The 24,401-nt window shown below is 37.1% G+C and overlaps 1 protein-coding gene across 5 annotated transcripts in view; it reads right to left on the minus strand.

Moving 5' to 3' along the window:
* Window positions 1-24,401, minus strand: part of RIC1 (RIC1 homolog, RAB6A GEF complex partner 1) — a 187,599-nt gene that overhangs the window by 103,974 nt on the left and 59,224 nt on the right. For 4 of the 5 annotated variants that reach the window (XM_034647000.1, XM_034646998.1, XM_034646999.1 and 1 more), the window contains exon 2: window positions 5,583-5,690. In XM_034647000.1, the coding sequence (XP_034502891.1) occupies window positions 5,583-5,597 (15 nt within the window). In that variant the 5' untranslated portion in view covers window positions 5,598-5,690. Of the gene's footprint in view, window positions 1-5,582; window positions 5,695-24,401 lie in introns of those variants that run through there. The other variant, XM_034647003.1, reaches the window with a different exon arrangement.

Here is a 24,401-nt window from a genome sequence, read left to right on the forward strand (position 1 = left end):
ACTTTCACTATTTGCAAATGACATGATGCTATATATATATTATATATATATATATATATATATAAAATCCTCAAGACTCCATCCACCAAAATACTACTAGAACTGATAAATGAATTCAGTAAAGCATGATACTAAGTTAATATACAGAAATGTGGTTCATTTCTATACAATAATGAAGTAGCAGAAAAAGAAATTTAGAAAACAATCCCATTTACAGTTACACTAAAAAGAATAAAATACCTAAGAATAAACTTAACCAAGGAGGTGAAAGATTTGTACTCTGAAAACTATAAAACACTGATGAAAGAACCTGAAGGTGACAAAAACAAATGGAAAAATATTCCATGCTCATGGACTGAAAGAACCAATATTGTTAAAACGTCCATGCTACACAAAGCAATCTACAGATTTAATGCAATCCTTATCGAAGTATCAACAATTTTTTTCACAGAGCTAGGAAAAAAAAAATTTCCACAATTTGTATGGAACTGTGAAAGAACCCGAATAGCCAAAGCAATCTTGAAAAACAGGGACAAAGCTGGAGGTGTCACAATCCCAGACTTCAAGATATACATTGAAGCTGCAGCAATCAAAACAGTATGATACTTGGGGCGCCTGGGTGGCACAGCGGTTAAACGTCTGCCTTCAGCTCAGGGTNGGGCGTGATCCCGGCGTTATGGGATCGAGCCCCACGTCAGGCTCCTCTGCTATGAGCCTGCTTCTTCCTCTCCCACTCCCCCTGCTTGTGTTCCCTCTCTCGCTAGCTGTCTCTATCTCTGTCAAATAAATAAATAAAATCTTTAAAAAAAAAAAAACAGTATGATACTGGCACATAAACACATAGGTCAATATAAAAGAATAAAGAGCCCAGAAACAAACCAACAATTACATGGTCAATTTATTAAAAAAAAAAAAAAAAAAAAAGGCAAGCACATACAACGGAGAAAAGACAGTCTCTTCAGCAAATAATGCTGGGAAACTGGACAGCAACATACAGAAGAATGAAACTGAACCACTTTCTTACACCATACACAAAACTAAACCCAGAATGGGTTAAAGACCTACATGTGAGACTTGAAATCATAAAATTCCTAGAAGACAACATAGGCAGTAATTTCTTTGAGTTTGGCCGAAGAATCATTTCTCTAGATTGTCTCCTTTGACAAGGGAAACAAAAACAAAATTAAACTATAGAGACTAAACCAAAATAAAAAGTTTTTTGCACAGGGAAGGAAACCAGCAAAACACAAAGGCCACCTACTGAATGGGAGATATTTGCAAATGATATATTTGACAAGGGGTTAGTATCCAAAATATATAAAGAACTTATACAACTCAACAACAAAAAACCCCCAAGTAATCCAATTAAAATAGGGCAGAGGACCTGCATAGACATTCTTCCCAAGAAGACATACAAATGGCCAACAGACAACGTGACAAGATGTTAAACATTACTCATCATCAGAGAAATGCAAATCAAAATCACAATGAGATATCACTTTACATCTGTCAGGATAGCTAGAATCAAAAACACAACTGTGCCTACCTCTGAAGCCATTTTATGAACTATCATGTGCCACCTGAGCCTCCAATAAAACAAAAACAGGCAAAACAAACAAAAACCACAAGAAATAACTGTCAGTGAGGACATGGAGAAAAAGGAACTGTCATGCACTTCTGGTGGGAATGGAAACTGTTGTAGCCACTGTGGAAAGTAGTATGTAGGTTCCTTAAAAAATTAAAAATAGAAACCCCATCTGTTCCAGTAATTCCATTTCTGGATATTTATCCAAAGAATACAAGAACACTTATTTGAAAAAATATACGCAGCCCTACGTTTACTGAAGCACTATTTATAATCGCCAAATTACAAATACAACCCAAGTATCCATTCCTAGATGAAAGGATAAAGAAGTGGTGTACATATATATGCAATGGAATATTGCTCAGCCATAAAAATGACTGAAATCTTGCCATTAACAACAACAAGGATGGAGCTAGAGTATAATGTTAAGTAAAGGAAGTTAGAAAAAGACACATACCATATGTTTTCACTCATATATAGAATTTAAGAAACAAAACATATGAACAAAGAAAAAAAGAAAAACAAAAAACCAGACTCTAAAATACAGAGAACAAACTGGTGGCTGCCACAGAAGAGGTGTAAGGGGAGGATGGGTGAAATACATAAAGGGGATTAAGAGTACACTTATCTTGATGAACACTGAGAAATGTACAGAATTGCTGAATAATTTTTTTAAACCTGAAAATAATATAACACCTTACACTCCAAATTTAAAAAATAAGTTAAAAAAATAGAATTCATAATTTTCAGATGTCAAAAATATTTCCCTTTGACTTCTTCTTAATAATTTAAATATGTTGAACTATTCTCAGTTCATTATCCTTACAAAATCAGGCAGAAGGGTAGATTTGGTAGGTAGGTGGTAGTACGCAGAAGTGAGGAACTTTTCATAATGTGGACCATTTTTTGATGACTAACCTAGTTAGCATTAGATAGTATAGGCTAAAAAAAGGACAGAAAGCAGAGAGGGAAGTTAATGTAGAAGTTAGGAATACAGGCATACCTCTGAGATGGTGCAGCTTCAGTTCCAGAACACCTCACCAAAGTGAATTTCATGATAAACAAGTCAGATGAATTTTTTGGTTTTCCAGCGCATATGAAAGTTGTATTTACACTACACTGTCATTTTTTAGGTATGCAACAGCATTATGCTTAAAAATACAATATACATACTTTAATTTAAAAATACCTGATTGCTAACAAATGCTATCATCTGAGCCTCCTGCAACTCAAAATCTTTCTGCTGGTGATGGCTGACTGAACAGCGTGGTGGCTGCTGAAGGTCAGGATGGCTGTGGCCACTTCTTAAAACAACAATGAAGTTCAGTGCATCAACTGACTCTCCCTTTCACAAAACTTTCTCTGCAGCCTGCAATGCTGTTTGATAGCTTTTACCCACAGAACTTTCAAAACTGGAGTCGACCCTCTCAAACCCAGTCACTGCTCTATGAACGAAGTTGACCCGATATTCTAAGTCCTCTGATGTCATGTCAACGGTCTTCACAGCACCTTCACCACGAGTAGATCCCACCTCAAGAAACCACTTTCTCTGCTCATTCATCAGCAGCACTCTTCTGTTCCAGTTGTATCCTGAGATCGCAGCAGTTCCGTCCCATCTTCAGACTCCACTTCTACTTGTGGTTCTCTTGCTATTTCCACCGCTTCTGCAGTGACCCCTTCCTCTGAAGTCTTGAACCCCTCTCAAAGTCATCCGTGAAGACTGGAATCAACTTCTTCCAAATTCCTACTAATGTTGATATTCTGATCTCTCCCCATGAATCATGAATGTTCTTCATGAAATCTACGATGGCGAATCCTTCCCAGAAGGTTTTCAATTGACTTTGCCTAGATCCATCAGAGAGCTCACTATCTACGGCAGCTATAGCCTTAAGAAATGTTATTTCTTAAAGAAGACGACTTGCCAGTTGAAATGACTCCTTGATCCATGGGCTGCAGAACGGATGTTGTGTTAGCAGACGTGAAAACAACATAAATCTCACTGTCCAACTCCATCAGAACTCTTGTGCGATCAGGTACAGAGTAAGTGATATGCGAAAGGAATCTTTTTTTTTTCTTAGCGGGTCTCAACAGTGGGCTTGAAACATTCAGCAAACCATGCTGTGAACAGATGTGCTGTCCTCTAGGCTCTGCTGTTCCATTTACGGAGCACAGGCAGAGTAGACTTACTCTAATTCCTAAGGGCCCTAGGACTTGGGAAATGATAAATACGCACCTGCTACAAGTAAAAAGTCACCAACCGCATTAGCCCTGGCCAGACGATCAGCCTGTCCTGGGAAGCTCTGAAGGCAGGCACGGACTTCTCCTCTCCAACCAGGAACGTCCTAGATGGCATCTTCTTCCTGTGGGAGGCTCTTGCATCCACACTGAAAATCTGTTGGTCAGTGGAGCCGCCTTCGGTCATGAGCTCGGCCAGATCTGCTGGATCACTCGCTGTGGCTCCCACAGCAGCACTTGCTGCTTCGCCTTGCACTTAATGCCACAGACACGGCTTCCTTCCTTACACCTCACGAAGCGATCTCTGCTAGCTTCAGACTTGTCTTCCGCAGCTTCCTCCTCTCTCCCCGCCTTCCCGGAATGGAAGAGAGTCAGGGCCTTGCTCTGGGTTAGGCTTTGGCTGAAGGGAATGGCGTGGCTGGTTTGACCTTTTATCCACTAAACATTCTCCACATCAGCAGAAAAGCTGTTTCACTTTCCTATCGTTCTTGTGTTCACAGAGGTAGCACTTTTCATTTCCTTCAGGAGCTTTTCCTTCGCATTCACAGAGTGGCTAATTGGCCCAAGAGGCCTCTGCTTTCAACATGCCTTCCTCACTACGCTTTAATCATGTCTAGCTTTTGCTTGAAAGTGAGAGGCGTGTGGCCTTTCCTTTCAGTTGAACACTTAAGAGACTACCGTAGGTTTATATATTGGCCTAATTTCAATAGAGTGTTTCTCAGGAAATTGGGAGACCCACAGAGGAGGAGAAAGACAAGAGTGGGTCACTAGAACAGTTAGAATACACCCAACATTTATCAGTTAAGTTTGCTATCTCATTTGGGCAATGTTTATGGCACCCTAAAACGATTTCAATAGTAACATCAAAGATCACTGACCACAAATCACTATAACAAATAATATAATTAAAAAGTCTGAAATACTGTGAGAATTACCAAAATTACCAAACCTTCAATTTGTAAAATATGCAGTAACTGCAAAGTGCAATAAAGCAAAGCATACTACAAGTTATGCCTTTACAGTAAATGGAATCTAAATACCTAATTTAATCCCTTCTTTCCAATATACACCATTTCTATAACTTTGGATAAAACTTATTCCTCAACTCTTCAATATTACTTCATCTATTACGAAAGATAACAGTATGAACTTCAAAGCGTCAATTTAAAATTTAAATGAGATGATCCACGTGTAGTGATTATAACAGTACTTACATAGAAGATGCTCAACAAATATTAACCATATATGATTATTCAAATTAATGACATTCCAAAAAAATGACAGTGACAAAACACAGACTGAAAAGTTAAAATTGACATCTAAGCACATTCATGGAACAGAGGAGAAATGCAGAAATAGACCCAAATGGATATGAGAATTTATTGTGACATAAAAACATAAATGTTATCATTTTTGTGAGACATCCTTAAGGATGGAAGGCAGGCCTTAAAACATAAATTTGGGAGCACCCCATGTGAGTAGAAATGAAAGCTTTACAATTTTGTATTAGGACAAAACAAGAAAGTGAGAAGAATAAAGAGAAAAGGACACAGACACTGTATTAGGGAAGCAAAGAAAGAGCACAATCACAAAAAGATATAATAAGAGTACCAAGAGAAGAATTAGTACAGCAATTCCTATCACAGAAGATAAATGCTAATGGGTGGGAAAGACTGAAATGAAGTCATCTAAAAGAATCAAATTTAAATGCAATGTAATGATTTCATAAGAAAAAACTATTAAAATTGAAAATGCTACTTACTGACACAGCTATCATGGTACTATCTGGCCTCCACTCAGCTTGTTTGTAGGATCCAAACTGAGAAGATGATTTTTCAGGTTCCTTGTAGGTTACAATTAACACACTGGGCTGGAAGGAAAGAGGTTTATTAGCATGCCATAAAGATATATACAAAACAAATTTAAGATAATTTATCATGCAGTAATCTGAAAATATTTTGATAATTCTAAATGTGTATAGAAGATAACAATATAAGCCATCAGACCTAATTAGCCCAAACAAATCAACTAACAAGAACCAAAAGGAAAGATAATCTGAAAAGGAATATATCTATTTAAGTTATTAAATTGATAGCTAATAACCTTCAAAAACAGAAACAGGCCCAGATGGGTTCACTAGTGAATTCTGTCAAATACTTAGGAAGAAATTATACAAATTCTCTACAATCTATTTCAGAAAGCAGAAGCAGAGAGGTTACTTCCTAACTCTTTCTGAGGTCAACATTGGTCAAATACTAAAACTAGACAAAAACATTATAAGAATATTAAACAACAGACCAATATCTCTCATAAACATATCTGTAAAAATTCTCAACAAAATATTAGCAAATCTAATCCAACAATGTTTAAAAAGAATTATAGACTACAACCAAGTGGAATCTACTCCAGGAATGCAAGGCTGGATCAACATGCAAAAATCAATTCATGTATTACAAATCAGTAGACTAAAGAAGAAAAACCACATGATCATATCAACAGATGCAGAAAAAGAACTTAACAAAATTCAATACCCATTCATGATAAAAACTCTCAGTAAACTAAGAATAAGGGGAACTTTTTCAATCTGACAAAGAATACCTACAAAAGAACCTGTAACTAACAACATACTGGTAATAAACTAGAAGCTTTCCTGCTAAACTCAGGAACGAGGTAAAGACACTCCCTCTCACCACTCCTTTTCAAAATCACACTGGAAGTCCTTGCTAATGTATTAAGAAAAGGAAATAAAAGATAACAGATTTCAAAGAAAAAAAGTACAACTTTCTTTGTTTATATATAACACGACTGCCTATATAGAAATCCAAAGGAACCACCAACAAAATAACATCGTAATAACAATTATTAATAAGGTTACAGAATGCAGGGCGCCTGGGTGGCACAGCAGTTAAGCGTCTGCCTTCGGCTCAGTGCGTGATCCCGGCGTTATGGGATCGAGCCCCACATCAGGCTCCTCCGCTGGGAACCTGCTTCTTCCTCTCCCACTCCCCCTGCTTGTTCCCTCTCTCGCTGGCTGTCTCTATCTCTGTCGAATAAATAAATAAAATCTTTAAAAAAAAATAAAAAAATAAGGTTACAGAATGCAATGTTCACATAAAAATCGACTGTTTTTTTATTTAACAGCAGTGAACAAGCAGAATTCAAAATTAAAAACACAATAGCATTTGTATTAGCAACCAAAAAATACTTAGGCATAAATCCAATAGGATATGTATAAGATCAGAACTATAAAACACTGATGAACAAAATTTAAAATGAACTAAATAAATTGAGGGATAGTCCAAGTTCATGGATGGGAAGATCTAATATAATCAAGACGTTAGTTCTTACAACTTGAACTACAGATTCAACACAATCCAAATCAAAACCACAGCATGTTACTTTAGAGATTATCAACAGGCTGACTCTAAAGTTTATATGGAGAGGCAAAAGACCCAGAATGGCCAACTCAATATTGAAGAACGAAGTTGAAGGACTTGATGCTATTTCAAGACTTACTATAAAGATACAGTGATAAAGACAATGTGGTATTGGCCAAAGAACAGAAAACAGATCAATAGAACACACAGCCCCAGAAATAGACCCACATAAATACAGTCAAGTGACCTTCAACAAAAGAGCAAAGGTAATACAATGGAGACACATGGTGTTTTCATCAAATGGTGCTGAAACAACTGGACATCCACTTTCTGGTAATATAAGAAGTTCCAAAGGGTCATCTTGTACTTTCCCTGCCATTGTCCTAGAAGCAGCAATTTTTCCAGGGACCAGTGTTCCACTTTATATTACAGAATGGTATTTTAAAAATATCTGAGGGCACCTGAGTGGCTCAGTCAGTTAAGCATCTGCCTTTAGCTCAGGTCATGACTCCAGGGTCCTGGGATGGAGTCCCACATTGGGCTCCCCGCTCAGCCAGGAGCCTGCTTCTCCCTCTGCCTGACACTGCCCCTGCTTGTGCTCTGTCAAATAAATAAAATCTTAAAAAATAAAATAAAAATAAAGTAAAAAACAAGATTTGGAAACAAGATGTGTATTGCTAATGCAGTGTCATTGTTTCTAGATCCTCTCAGCAAACACAGTAGGAAACATACAAACTTATACTAAACCATTCATGACCACATTATCTCTCTATATTTCTTTCCATATATACATATTATATATTTACATAGAGAAACACTGGAGAATAATCGAGCACAATGTGGCTTGTTCTAGGCTTTCTCCCTTACTTGTAACTTTTTCTTTGTTACCATTTCATACAATTAATTTAGCTCTTTGTTCAACTCTACTATATGCACAGACTAGTTTGGAACTGCTAAGTATTCTTATAGTAGACAAATTTACCAACTAGAATAGTTTTTATGGCTAGCTTCTTTCACATTAGCATTTGGAAGTGCTGCATAGGCCATTCCCTTAAAATCTCTAAAAACAAAATACAAAAGTTTCTAAGAAGCTAGCATATTCCAAACACATTAAAATGGTTAGAAATCAGCTGTCTGTACTAAAAATATCAATTAAAAATTAAAAATCAGTATCTTGGCAGGAGTGACATCAGCAAGATGGGAGATCAGGAAACTCTGGACTCTCTACCCCTCCCCCCAACAAATACATAAATTCAGGAACAATCCACAGAACAATTCCCTTTGGCGAGAAATATAGAAATTAATAACAGAAAGGCACCTGAAGGCTGTAAGAACACAAAATCAGGCTCATCAAAGCTGCATGGGAGATGTGGGAACACCCTCCTGCCAGAACCTCCACCCCCAACACAGGACAAAACCCTCCACCCTCCAGCTTCTTCTTGGGAAGAAGAGCCCACAAGTCCAATGCCCGAACTTTTCTGGGGGCTGTCCAAAGGGAGGGAAGAGGGTCTGTCTTGCCTTTCATGAGGCATTGATAAGACCTGGCATAATCTAGTCACCAGGGAGGTTATGAGAGCAGAAACAGAGTACAGGCTAGCAGTTGCCATAGCCCCTCCCCTGACTCAGCACAGAGCTAATGGATGGGGGGAAAAAGAACAGCTTCCACCTCCTCCCTAGAGAGAGAAAGAGTTAATGGAGCATAGAACAATCCAACTTTTCTGAAGGACACCTGGGGAATGGCTTCAGTTCATTTGTTACAGTGCACTGAGGGGATTCAGAATACCCTAGACACTTGGATGCCACAAAAAACAAAGGAAGTGTGCTGGACTAGCATGAAGGTTTGAGAGGTCACCAGAATCTCTGGCCAGACTGATGGGGGTAGGGCGGAGGGAGAGGAAGGGCCTGTGGGGGAGGGAGGGTGTCTTCTAATATATGAGACCAGTCTATGGAGAGTGGGATTGGTGACTGTTCTGTCTAATGCAAAGACAGCAACAGAGAATCAAGGAAGATGAAGAAACAGGTCAATTGTGTTCTAAACAAAGGAAAGAAGAAAAATCTCCAGAAACAGACCCAAATGAAACACACCTATACGACTTACCAGAAAGATAATTCAAAATAACCACCATAAAAATGTTCACTGAGAATGGAAGAACAATGGATGAACAAAGAGAATTTCAACAAAGAGACAGAAAATATACAATAGTATCAAACAAAATATAAAGCTGAAAAATATAACTGAAATAAAAAATTCAATAGAGAGGTTCAACGGAAGACTGTATCAAGCAGAAAAAAGGATCAGCAACCTCTAAGAAAGGTCACTGGAAATCATTCAATCACAAGACCAATAAGAAAAACATGGAAAAAAAAAAAAAACCACAGAAAGCTTAAGAAACTTATCAGACACCAAAAAGCAGACCAATACATGCATAGCAGGAAAACAGAAAGAGAAATGACCTGAAAGCCTTTTTTTTTTTTTTAAAGATTTTATTTATTTATTCGACAGAGAGAGACAGGCAGTGAGAGAGGGAACACAAGCAGGGGGAGTGGGAGAGGAAGAAGCACGCTCCCAGCAGAGGAGCCTGATGTGGGGCCCGATCCCAGAACACCAAGATCACGCCCTGAGCCGAAGGCAGATGCCCAACGACTGAGCCACTCAGGCACCCCTGAGAGCTTATTTAAAAAAAAAAAAAAAAATGTCTGAAAAATTCCTAATTCTGGGGAAGGAAATGGACACACAGTTCCAAGAAGCCCAAAGAAACCTAAAGAAGGAAACTCAAAATTATACACTGAGAAAAATTATAATCAAACTTTCAAAAGTTAAAGCAGTGAGGATTTTGAAGGCACAAGGAAAAGGCAAATTGTCATTTACAAAGGAACCCCCCATTAGACTAAAAGTGAGTTTCTCAGGAGAAACCTTGCAGGTCAGAAGGGTGTGAGATGAAGAGCTGAAAGAAAAAAAGCTGCCAACTAAGCTGCCAATACAGTATCCAGCAGTAGTGTCCTACAAAAATAAAGGAAACATAGTCTTTCCTAAACAAAAGCTGAGGGAGTTCATCACCACTAGACTTGCTTACCAGAAATCACATTACATTTAAGAACATACATAGGCTGAAAGTGACAGGATAGAAAAAGATACTCCATGCAAATAGTAACCAAAGGAAGGCAGAGAAGGTTATATCAGACAAAACTGACTTTAAGTCAGAAAGTGTCAAAAGAGGAAAAAGACATTACATAATAATAAAAGGGTAAATTCACCAAGAAGACCCAACAATTATAAATATATAGAAAGAGTAGTATAATTTCAGAGCATCTAAATAAATAAAGCAAATATGTGCAGAACTGAATAAAGTAAACAGCAATACAACAGTAGGGCATTTCAATATCCCGCTTCCAATAATGGACAAAACATGGAGACAAAATCTATGAAGAAACTGAAGACTTGAACAACATTATAGATCAAATGAAGCTAACACATATGTACAGAACTTTCTGCAAACAGCAGAATACACATTCTTCTTAAGCATACATGGAACATTCACCAGGACAGATCACGTGTTAGGTCACAAAACAAGTCTTAAATTTAAGACTGAAATCGTATCAACTATCTTTTCTGATCACAATGGAATGAAACTAAAAATCAACAGGGCAGAAAAAAGGGAAGGAAAGGAGGGAGGGTGGAAGGAAGAAAGAAAGAAAACTCACAAATATGTGGCAATTAACATACCCTTGAACAACAACAAACAGGTCAAAGAAGAAATCAAAAGGCAAATTAGAAAATACCTTGAAACAAAACCAAAATACAACATACCAAATGTTATGGAATAAAGCAAAAGCAGTACAAATAAGGGGGTTTACAAGCAATAAATGTCTACATTAAAACAGAAGATCTAGAATCAACCTAATTTTATATACCTCAAGGAACTAGAAAAAGAACAAAGTCCAAAATCAAAAGAAAGGAAGAAAGGAAGAAAATAGTAAAGATAAAAGGAGAAATAAGTGAAATAAAGGAGAGTAAAACAACAGAAAAAAAAAGTTTTTTAAAAAGATAAAATTGACAAAACTTCAGCTAGACTTACCAAAAAAAAAAAAAAAGCCTCAAAACCAACTCAAAGAAATATAAAAGGAGACATTACAAACGACACCACGAAAAAAACAAAAGATCAGAAAGATAACTACAGATAACTCTACACCAGCAAACTGGACAACACCAAAGAAATAGGAAAATTCCTAGACTACACAACCTATCAAGACTGAATCATGAAGAAACAGAAAATCTGAAAAGACCCATAACTAGTATGCAGATTGAATCTGTGATCAAAAACCCTCCAACAAGAAAAGCCCAGGAGCAGGTGGCTTCACTGGTAAATTCTACCAAACGTTTAATGAAGAATTAATGCCAATTCTTCTCAAACTCTACCAAAATATTGAAGCAGCAGGAACACTTTCAAACTCATTTTATGAAGCCTGCAGTACACTGATAAAAAGCCAGATAAAGGCACTACTAGAAAAGAAAATCATAGTTCACTATCTCTGAATACAGATGCAAAAATCCTCAATGAATTACTAGAAAACTGAATTCAACAGCACATTAAAAAAAAATCATACACCACAACCAAATTTGATTTATTTTCTTGGGATACAACTATGGGTCAATATACAAAAATCAACTAATGTGACACACTGTGTTATCAGGATAAAGGATAAAAGTCACATAATAATCTAAACAGATGAAAAAGTATATGACAAAATTCAACACCCTTTCAGAAGAAAAACTTTTAAACTACAAACAAAAGCAAAGTACTTCAACATAAAAAAGGCCATTAGACCTACCACCTAAATCATAGCCAACAGTGAAATATTAAGGAGGGCACGTATTGCATGGTGCACTGGGTGTTATATGCAACTAATGAATCATTGAACTTTACATAAAAAACCAGGGATATACTATATGGTGAATAACATAATAAAAAAAATTTAAAAAAATATCCAATCTCAACAATGTAGATTACGGGAGATTACTGACTCAATGAAATGATCCAATGTCAGAATCACCGGCATCCCTGAGGGGGTGGAAAAAGAGAGGTCTAGAACAGAGATTTGAACAAATTGTAGCTGAGGACTTCCCTAATCTGGCAAAGAAAACAAGCATTCATGTCCAAGAGGCAGAGGACCCCTCCCAAGATCAATGAGAACAGACCTACACCACGTCACATCATAGTGTAATTCGCAAATATTAGATCCAAGGATACAGTGTTGAAAGCGGCTGGGGGAAGAAAATCCTTACGTACAGAGGAGAGAATACCAGAATAATGTCAGACCTGTCTACAGAGACCTGGCAGGCCAGGAAGGGTTGGCACGGTATTCTCAAAGCTCTGAGAAGAACATGCAGCCAAGGATACTTTATCCAGCAAGGCTGTCATTCAGAATTGATGGAGAGATAAGGACCTTCCAAGACCAGCAGAAACTGAAGGAATTTGTGACCACCAAGACAGCCCTACAAGAGATATTAAGAAGGGATTCCATAAACATAAAAAGGCCCCAAGACTGATACAGAATAGAAATTTACAATCTAGGGGCGCCTGGGTGGCGCAGTCGTTAAGTGTCTGCCTTCGGTTCAGGGCGTGATCCCGGCATTCTGGGATCAAGCCCCACATCAGGCTCCTCTTCTGGGAGCGTGCTTCTTCCTCTCCCACTCCCCCTGCTTGTGTTCCCTTTCTCGCTGGCTGTCTCTGTCAAATAAATAAATANACCTGCTTGTGTTCCCTTTCTCGCTGGCTGTCTCTGTCAAATAAATAAATAAATAAATCTTTAAAAAAAATTTACAATCTATAGAAATAAAAACTTCACAGGCAACATGACATCATTAAAATCATCTCTCTCAATAATCACTCTCAATGTGAATGGCCTAAATGCTCCCATAAAACGCCACAGGCTAGCAGACTGGATAAAAAAAACATGACCCATCCATTTGCTGTCTACAAGGGACTCATATTGAACCTAAAGATACATCCAGACTGAAAGTGAAGGGATGGAAAAAAAATATTTTCATGCCAATGGAACTTAAAAGAAAGCTGGGGTAGCAATTCTCATATCAGACAGATTAGATTTTAAACTAAAAGACTGTAGTTAGAGATAGAGAAGGACACTCTATTATTCTTAAAGGATGTATCCAACAAGTGGATATGACAATTATAAATATCTATGCCCCCAACAGGGGAGCAGCTAGATACAAAAGCCAACTCTTAACCAGAATAAAGAGACATATAGATAATAATATGTAATAGTAAGGGACCTCAACGCTCCACTCTCGGCAACAGACAGATCACCTAAGCAGAAAATCAACAAAGAAACAAGAGCTTTGAATGACATACTGGACCAGATGAACCTCTTAGATATATATAGAACACTATACCCCAGAACAACAGAATACTCATTCTTTTCGAATGCACATTCTTTTCTATTTCTCCAGAATAGACCATATACTGGGTCACAAAACAGGTCTCAACCAAAACCAAAAGACTGAGATTATTCCCTGCATATTCTCAGACCACAATGCTTTGAAACTGGAACTCAATCACAAGGAAAAATTTGGAAGAAACTCAAACAATTTTTGGAGACCAACAAAAATGAAAACACATCTGTCCAAAACCTATGGGCACTGGAAAGGCAGTCCTAAGGGGAAAATACATAGCCATCCAAGTCTCACTCAAAAGAAAAGAAAAATCTAAAATGCAGTTTCTATATTCTCACCTCAAGAAGCTGGAATAGAAGAACAGGTCTAACCCATGCACGAGAAGGCAGCTGATCAAGATTAGAGCAGAGATTAATGAATTAGAAACCAGTTGATCAAGATTAGAGCAGAGATCAATGAATTAGAAACCAGGAGCACAGTAGAGCAGATCAACAGAACTAGAAGCTGGTTCTTTGAAAGAATAAATAAGATTGATAAGCCACTGGCCAGACTTATTCAAAAGAATAGAGAAAGGACTGAAATTAATAAAATTATGAATGAAAGAGGAGAGATCACAACCAACACCAATGAAATAGGAAGGATCATTAGAAACTTTTATCAACAGCTTTATGCCAATAAATTAAACAACCTGGAAAAATGGATGCCTTCCTGGAAACCCATAAGCTACCTACCAAGACTGAAACAAGAAGAAACTGATGTTTTAAATGGACCGATTAATTATGAAGAGATTGAAGCAGTGATCAAAAACCTCCCCCCAAAACAGNTTTTCCTGGGGAATTCTACCAAACATTCAAAGAAGAAATAATACCTATTCTCCTAAAGCTATTTCAAAAAATAGAAACAGAAGGAAAGCTACCAAACTCCATTCTATGAGGCCAATATTACCTTGACCCCAAACCAGGCAAAGACCCCATCAAAAAGGAGAATTACAGACGGATATCCCTGATGAAANCCGATTTCTCTAATGAATATGGATGCCAAAATCCTCAACAAGATCCTTGCTAATAGAATCCAACAGTACATTAAAAGGATTATCCATCATGACCAAGTGGGATTCATCCCTGGGATGCAAGGGTGGTTCAACATTCGCAAATCGATCAGTGTGATAGATCATATCAACAGGAGTCAAGAACCATATGATCCTCTCAACTGATGCAGAAAAAGCATTTGACAAAATACAGCATCCTTTTCCTGATTAAAACCCTTCAGAGTGTAGGGATAAAGGCTACATTCCTCAATTCATAAAAACCATCTATGAAAAGCCTACAGCAAATATCATTCTCAATGGTGAAAAACTGAAAGCCTTTCCCTTAAGATCAGTAANCCTTTCCCTTAAGATCAGGAACATGACAAGGATGCCCACTCTCGCCATTATTATTCAACATAGTACGAGAAGTCCTTGCAACAGCATTCAGAAAACAAAAAGGGATAAAAGGTATCCAAATAGGCAAAGAAGAAGTCAAACTCTCCCTCTTCACAGATGACATGATACTTTATGTGGAAAACCCAAAAGACTCCACCCNCAAATCGGCAAAGAAGAAGTCAAACTGTCTCTCTTCGCAGATGACATGATACTCTATATGGAAAACCCAAAAGAATCCACTCCCAAACTATTAGAAGTTATAGAGCAATTCAGTAATGTGGCGGGATACAAAATCAATGCTCAGAAATCAGTTGCATTTCTATACACGAATAACGAGACTGAAGAAAGAGAAATTAGGGAATCGATTCCATTTACAATAGCACCAAAAATCATACGATATCTCAGAATTAACCAGAGAGGTAAAGGATCTATATTCTAGAAACTACAAAACACTCTTGAAAGACATTGAAGAAGACACAAAAAGATGGAAAAATATTCCATGCTCATGGACCGGAAGAATAAACATAGTTAAAATGTCTATGCTACCCAGAGCAATCTACTTTCAATGACATCCCAATCAAAATACCAGTGACATTTTTTCAAAGAACTGGAACAAACAGCCCTTAAATTTGTGTGGAACCAGAAAAGGCCCTGAATCGCCAAGGAATTGTTGAAAAAGAAAAACAAAGCCGTGGGCATCACAAAGCCGGATTTCAAGCTATACTAACTACAAAGCTGTGATCACAAAGACAGTATGGTACTGGCACAAAAACAGACACACAGACCAATAGAACAGAATAGTGAACCCAGAAATGGACCCTCGGCTCTTTGGGCAACTAATCTTTGATAAAGCAGGAAAAAACATCCGGTGGAAAAAAGACAGTCTCTTCAATAAATGGTGCTGGGAAAATTGGACAGCTACATGCAAAAGAATGAAACTTGACCACTCTCTCACACCATACACAAAAATAAACTCCAAATGGATGAAAGACCTCANAATGAAACCTGACCACTCTCTCACACCATACACAAAGATAAACTCCAAATGGATGAAAGACCTCGATGTGAGACAGGAAGCCATCAAAATCCTAGAGGAGAATACAGGCAACAACTTCTATGACATCGGCCAGAGCAACCTTTTTCACGACACATCTCCAAAGGCAAGAGAAATAAAAGATAAAATGAACTTATGGGACTTTATCAGGATAAAGAGCTTCTGCACAGCCAAGGAAACAGTCAAAAAAACTAAGAGGCAGCCCACAGAATGGGAGAAGATATTTGCAAATGACACTACAGATGAAAGACTGGTGTCCAAGATCTACAAAGAACTTCTCAAACTCAATACAGAAGAAACAAATAACCAAACCAAAAAATGGACAGAGGATNATATTTGCAAATGACACTACAGATGAAAGACTGGTATCCAAGATCTACAAAGAACTTCTCAAACTCAATACAGAAGAAACAAATAACCAAACCAAAAAATGGACAGAAGACATGAACAGACACTTTTCCAATGAAGACATACAAATGGCTAACAGACACATGAAAAAATGTTCAAAATCATTAGCCATCAGGGAAATTCAAATCAAAACCACACTGAGATACCACCTTACGCCAGTTAGAATNTATGCCAGTTAGAATGGCAAAAATGGACAAGGAAAGAAACAACAAATGTTGGAGAGGATGTGGAGAAAGGGGATCCCTCTTACACTGTTGGTGGGAATGCAAGTTGGTACAGCCACTTTGGAAAACAGTGTGGAGGTCCCTTAAAAAAATAAAAATAGAGCTACCCTATGATCCAGCCATTGCACTACTGGGTATTTACCCCAAAGAGACAGACGGAGTAAAGAGAAGGGCCATATGCACCCCAATATTCAAAGCAGCATTGTCCACAATAGCTAAATTGTGGAAGGAGCCGAGATGCCCTTCAACAGACGAATGGATAAAGAAGATGTGGTCCATATATACAACGGAATATTACTCAGCCCTCAGAACGAATGATTACCCCAAATTTGCAGCAACATGGACGGGACTGGAGGAGATTATGCTAAGTGAAATAAGTCAAGCAGAGAAAGACAATTATCACATGGTTTCACTCATTTATGGAACATAAGAAATAGCAGGAAGATCGGTAGGAGAAGGAAGGGAAGAATGAAGGGGGGGTAAACAGAAGGGGAAATGAACCACGAGAGACTATGGACTCTGGGAAACAAACTGAGGGCTTCAGAGGGGAGGGTGGTGGGGGACTGCGATAGTCCAGTGATGGGTATTAAGGAGGGCACATATTGCATGGTGCACTGGGTGTTATATGCAAATAATGAATCATGGAACATTACATCAAAAACTAAGGATATACTGTATGGTGACTAACATAACATAATAAAAAATTATTATAAAAAATAAAAGAAAATAAAATAAGTTGTAGTGTGGAATCTGAATCCTTACCAATAAAGTTTTCATACTCTGTTTCAAAACCAAAACCAAAAGTACCTAACAGTATTTACAATGGATGAAGAGAAGAAATGTAATTGGGGAGACTGTAAGGAATTCATTTTAACAATCTAGAAGAGAAACCTGAGTCTGAAAGGGAAATTAGAATAGGAAACCAACTTGTAAAAAGAACATAGTTGGATAACTTATGCTACCTGAATTTAAGATCTATTACAAAGTCATAGTAACCCAGACAGTGTGGTATTAGCATCAAAACAGTTCAATGACAGAGAATCACTGAAACAGTCTAGAAATAGAGAAGTCAAGTGAAAGGTATAAAGTCAATTCAATGTAGGGAGGATCATTTAAACACATGGTACTGAAACAGTAAGCCTATGAAGAAAAAGAGCTCTAGTCCACACTTCACACCATATAAAAATATTAATTCACAAGTTATTACAAACCTATGTAAAATCTAACTGATTAAAGTTCAGGAATATAGGAGAAGATCTCCTGTGGCCTTAGGCTAAGGCAAAAATTTCTTAGATAAGACATAAAAATTTTGATTTGCAAAAGAAAAATTAAAATAAAGAAGTCCTTACAAAAATTAAATGTTTCTCTTCAAAAGGCATTGCTAAAAAAGAATAAAAACGTAGGCCACAGACTGGAAAAAATATTTGAAATTACATTTCCCATCAATGACTTGTACCCAGTATGTAATATTTTTCAAAGATTTATTTTATTTACACACACACATACACACGCGCATACACATGTGTGGTGGGAGAAGGGCATAGAGAGAGAAAGAATCCTCAAGCAGACTCCCCACTGAGCGACGAGCCTGACTCGGGGCTCAATCCCAGGACCCTGAGATCATGACCTGAGCGGCAATCAAGAGCCAGCCTCTTAACCAACAGAGCCAACCACGTGGCCCATATAAAGACAATTTTTAAAACTCAATAAATAAGCAACCAATTTTTTAAAGGAGGCAAAGAATAAAGAAAATAATTACTGTATTGAATTTTAACACACAAGTACTGATGTGAAGAACAAAGGCAGAAGAAAAAAAATTAAATTTTCTTACAACTTAGAGCCCACTGACAAGTCCTTGAGACAGGCAGAGTGATTTTCCTCTAGGAACTCGACTGCCTCAATGTTAATACTTTAGCTTAACATTAGCCCAACCTCCAGGATCCTATAAGCCTCCTTTAACATATAAAAATTCCTTTGGAAACTTCCTTTATCTCTACTCACCAAGACATAGGTTAGCAATCATCCTCCAAGCATATGGCCCATTGATACACATCTGAAGGGTCTCATGACTAAGCTTTTACTAGACAGTAGTAAATGACCTCTTTCGAACATCTAGCCCCTCAAGGTCCCAGAAATCTTGCTTCCAAATTCCTTAGAAACTTACGCTATCCCTAACCCCCTCCCAACTTGAAACTATATAATCAGTCACTCCTCACAACCAGTGCAGCTCTTTCTGCCCATAGGCCCTGTACCTATGCTTTAATAAAACCACCCTTTTTGCACCAAAGATGCCTCAAGAATTCTTTGACTGTTCACTCCAAACTCCAACATTTTCACATCAGTATCTATGAAACTATATTGATATAAATAACTGAATAAGTGAAAGCAAAGGGACAGCTCTTCCTTACAGCAGAATTCCAATTATCAAATGTTTAAGTTAAAAGGACACAGAATTATCCTTAGGTAAACACCACATAGTAACAGCTACAGACAAAATCCAGCGATGGATGCTACAATCAGAAAGCAAAAGTTTCAGGAAAAAACAGGATATGCATAGTATCTCCCCCAAGCTACTTTTTAACCACAAAAGACAGTAACTTTACAGTGGAGAAATCTCGTAGACACCAAGTGATCAAGGTAAAACATCACCAATAACAACATATATGGACTCCATGAACTCTGTGATATGATACACTGAGAAGGACATATTTTTCTGGTATTTTTTCCAAAAATACTTAAGCTCATCCCATTCATGAGAAAATAAACCCAACCTGACAGATTCTACTAAACAATCAGTACTCTTCAAAAAGATCAAGAGGTCATGAAGGACAAGGAAAAAGAATATTACAGACCGGAAGAGACTGAGAAGAAATTACAACCACATGCAATGTGGCATACAGAACAGAAATCTAGAACAAAAAAACACCAGAAAAAAAAATAAGGAGATCTATACTTTAGTTCATAATACTGTACCAATGCTAAATTCTTCCTTATAATTAATGCTATGTGAAAGATTCAAGAACAACAAAAACAAGTACATACTCTATTATTCCGTTTATATAAAACTTTAGAAGATGCAATCCAGTCTGTAACAAGAGAAAGCAAGCAGATGAGTGATTGCCTGGAGATGGAGGGCAATGGGAAGCAACTACAAAGAGGTAAGAAGAAGTATCTGGAGCTGACGGATATGTTTATTGTCAGGATTACGGTGATGGTTTGATGGGTGTATACAAATCACATCTAATCAAATTTACACTGTAAACGTGTAATTTTTATCATGTCAATTATGTCTCAAAAAGTTGTTTTAAAAGTTACAACCAAGTTATCTTGGATGGTCCTTTTAACAACTGAGTACAAAGGAAGAAAAACACACTTAGAGATACCTAGTTAGAATGTTGCAAAAGCCTCGAAGAGAAGCCTGAACTACACAGAAGGGAAGAGGGACAGAAAGAAGACAAATACAAACACTGGTTGTAGTTTGCTTAGCATTTAAAATACATACACATGAAGATCCAAGTTAGAATAAACTTTTTTTGTATTTATTTTTGATGATTCTGATCTCTTTGACCTGTTTACGTGAAAGATTTTTTAATGCTGGTGACAAAGACATTAACCAACTCAATCAGAAAAGGAGATTTTAAAAAAGGTTTTGTTATTAGCAGCAATGATAATTTGCCTATTGAATTAATAAATGTAAAAGAGCTGAACGGTGATAATATTTAATCACTATCTTCATAGTATGTTTTAGCATTACTTTCATTTCTTAACATTTCAATATTTACATATTTTATAAACTTTTCATTTCTAAAAATGAGTAACTTATCTAATTTGGGAGTCAGAAAGCATACAAGTCTGAGATTTTTACTGTGCTTGCACCTATATCAAAACAAAAGAATAATGTGGGCTTATAAAACTAAGTTTTTATATAAAGCAGAAACAAGTGGTCTTCAGACTCACCTCTCCTCTGGTGACTTACACTGTGCACAAATCTAAGTACTACTTTGACTGTAAATAGCAGAAACCAACATGTTTAAAGGCCCCCAAATTACTGGCTTTACCAAAAAAAAAAAAAAATCTAGGCAGCAATTTAGTCCTTATGGTACTGCTTCTATTTCTAAATACATGTATACCTAAAGAAGTCTAGGTATTTCCTTATAACCCACGACAACACAGAAAATAGGGTCCCAAGATTATGTATGAACCTTTTTGTATAAAATTTCATGCTAAAACAGATACTAATTTTGTTATAGTGACTAATCTCCTAAGTTTTATTGTATTCCTTAAATATCCATGAAGAATTACCACATTTATAAATTCTTAGTAATCCACCACTTCAAATAGTTGTCACCACAGACTGCTGAATTTAAGTTGATTTTAATGTCTAAAGTATAAAGAATAAAATGAACACTGGCAAACCCACCATCCAGCTACAGAAATGATTCACTATCAATAACTTGAAGCCCCTGAGTGCCCTTGCCTAATTACATACAACTGTAACTCTCCAAGATATAATCACTATTTTCAATTTTGTGATTGTATCCCTGCTCTTCTGTAATTCATTCACTTCTTGTATTAAATTAATATACCACAACTTATTTATCCTCTTGTTGAGTTTAGAAATATGAATTTTTTCTGATTAAAAAGAAAGTTAACTCCAAAACGAGAAATGTTGGGAGTGGGGGGGTTTCTAACCATACAAAGTCCAATTCAATGTACTATGTAAATTTAAAATACAACTTGATAAATACAACTGTCAGTATTGTTTTTAAACTAAAGATAAGTATGGTACATTTATATTCTTAATAGAATAGCATATCTATGATGTTTACATGCTTCCTAGTATTTTTAGTTGATTTTTAAAGATTAATGGTAACAGCTGTACTTGGTAAATATCTGTAAAAGACTCCAGACTGATCTTTTAAATTTTATAGGACACTCTGTTTTCAGAATTAGCTCACAGATTACATAACTATACGGAGGATGTTCTCCGTATTAGTTTCCTAAGGCTGCTGTTACAAATACCAAAAACTGGGTGGCTTAATGCAAGAGAAATTTAAATCAAGGTGTCAACAAGGCCAAGACCGCTCCAGAGGAAACGCCTTCCTTGCCTCTTCTAGCTCCTGGTGTTTTGCCTATAATCCTTGGCACTCCTTGGCTTGTAGATGCATCACTCTGGTCGTGTGGCCATCATCTCCCTGTGAGTCTTCACACTGTCTACCCTCTGTCTATTTCTATGTCAAATTTCCCCTTTATACAAGGAGAGTGTCATACTGGATTAGGGTCTACTCTAATGACCTCATTTTAACTTGATTATTCTATAAAGACCCGATTTCCAAATAAAGTCACTTCCCAGTACGGGGGCTGAGGATTTCAACCTATCTTTTTGGGGGGACATGACTCAACCCATAACATTCTTTGTAAATGTTCCATAGTAACTAAGAAGTGGGGTACTAAAAATGAATAAATACAACCTATGACTGGTCATACTGTATGACTGGTCAGCCTTAGTATAGACAAATTTTCTGCAGTGAGAGAAATGTTTATCTGCACTATCCAGTATAGTACACACTACTCACACATAACCACAGAGCACTTGAAATATGGCTAGTATAATAAATGGATTTTATTTTACTTCTTAATAAGTTAAAAATTGGAATAACCTGTGGCTACTGGTTTCCCCACTGGATATACCAAACAAGGTTCTGCAGAACTGGTGTTTGTTTACTTAAAGAGCTGAAGACCAATTCAGTTTCAAAAACGCTGTATTAAAGTTAAACAAGTTTCTTCACTACAGAGTTTTAGCAAATTTTCAGTGGCCAATGTACACTGTAAATCTTCAATACAGTATGCAATGCTTCCTAAGTTTATGTGATTAAACAATTCTTCTTTGCCCAAGATTATCACACAGTACCAAGAGTTCCTTATACCAGCCTTCAGGTAATTCTACTCCATTCTTTGAGTAGTTTTAGATATACGTTATGGCTGATAAACTAAATGTCATCACAACTACTTAAGTCTATTTTTCATACTGTATACTTCATTGGTTTTTAGTATAATACAAAACTGTGCAATCATTACTGACATATAATTCCAGAGCATTTTTAAAAATCATTCCAATAAGAAATTCTGCCTATTAGCACTTGTTGTTTCCTCCTCCTCCTCCCAGCTCCTAGCAACCAATAATCTACTTTCTAACTTTACATACTTGCCTATTCTGGAGATTTCATATAAGCCAAATCAACAATATGTGGCCTTTTACGTCTGGCTTCATTCACTTTGCATAATGTGCTAGGGTTCATCCATAATATATCATGTACCAGTACTGCCTCCCTTTTAAGACTGAGTAATATTCCCTTGTATGCACATAGCACGTTGTGTTTAGCCATTCATCCGCTGATGGGACATGTGGGTTGTTTCCACCTTTCAGCTCTTGCGGTAAGTGTTGCTATGAAGTTCATTTCTGTTTGAACAAGTTTCTCTTTGAACACTTGTTATCAATTGTTTGGGGGTATATACTTAGAAATGGAGAGGTGCCTGTGTGGCTCAGTTGGTTAAGCAACTGCCTTTGGTTCAGGTCGTGAGTCCAGGGTCCTGGGATCGAGCCCCACATCAGACTCCCTGCTCAGAGGGGAGCCTACTACTCCTCTACCCCCTGCTCGTGCGCTCTCTCTCAAAATCTTTAAAAAGGAAAAAAAAAACAAAAAACAAAAACAGAATTGTTTGGTCATACGATAACTCTATGCTTACTTTTTGAGGACCTATTAAACTTTTCCCCAGTAGCTTCAGGATTTTGTATTCTCACCAGCAGGTTGTGAAGGTTCTGATTTCTCCACCTCCTCATCAACACTCGTTACTGTCTTTTTGATTGCAGCCATTCTAGTGAATGTGAAGTGCTTCTGATCTACATTTTCCTAATGACTAAACCACGCGGAGTATCCTTTTATGTATATATGGGCCATCTTTATATTGTCTTTAGAGAGAGAACTATTGAAATCCATTGCCTATTTTTTTTTTAAACTGGGGTCACCAACTTTTAAAGAGGTTCTGTTTCAACAGCTGAAATTTTAAGCTGTTTACTGGAATTCTTGTGTTTCTATAGTAAACTCATTATACACAGTGATTAAGTTCCCTGGCCAGTTCACAAAAGTCTATGCAGCCCATATATCTTAATAAGGAATACAACATAGCGGCCACAAATACAGGCTCTCAAGTGTGAATGCAAGATTCAAATACTTGCTATGCCATTTACTAGCTTTATAAGCTTGGACAAACTATTTTTCCTGTACTTCAGTTTCTGCATCTTTAAAATAAACATAATAGCACTTATTTCCTTGGATCTTTCTGATGCAAAGATTAGTAATACAGCATTTGGCAGAATGCCCGGCACTCAATAAGCACTATAAATATTATTCGTTGCTATTTCATTATCTTAATGTCTTAAAATCACATTAAAAATATTACTGAACAAAACTCCCAACTACCTCCTTGAGATAACTTATGCAAAATTCCCAGTTAAGACACCAGTATATTCCTACTAGAGCTTAGGCAATGACAACAAGATCTGCCCAACTCTCTGACAGTACACAGCTTAGACCAAATGCCTGGGGGGAGAAAGGGGCAGCAGACATACTATAAGTGGGCATAGGGGACTTTCTGGAGTGACAAAAATATTCTCAATCTTTT

This window comes from Ailuropoda melanoleuca, chromosome 17, assembly GCF_002007445.2.
Source record: "Ailuropoda melanoleuca isolate Jingjing chromosome 17, ASM200744v2, whole genome shotgun sequence".
Classification (NCBI taxonomy): Eukaryota; Metazoa; Chordata; class Mammalia; order Carnivora; family Ursidae; genus Ailuropoda; species Ailuropoda melanoleuca.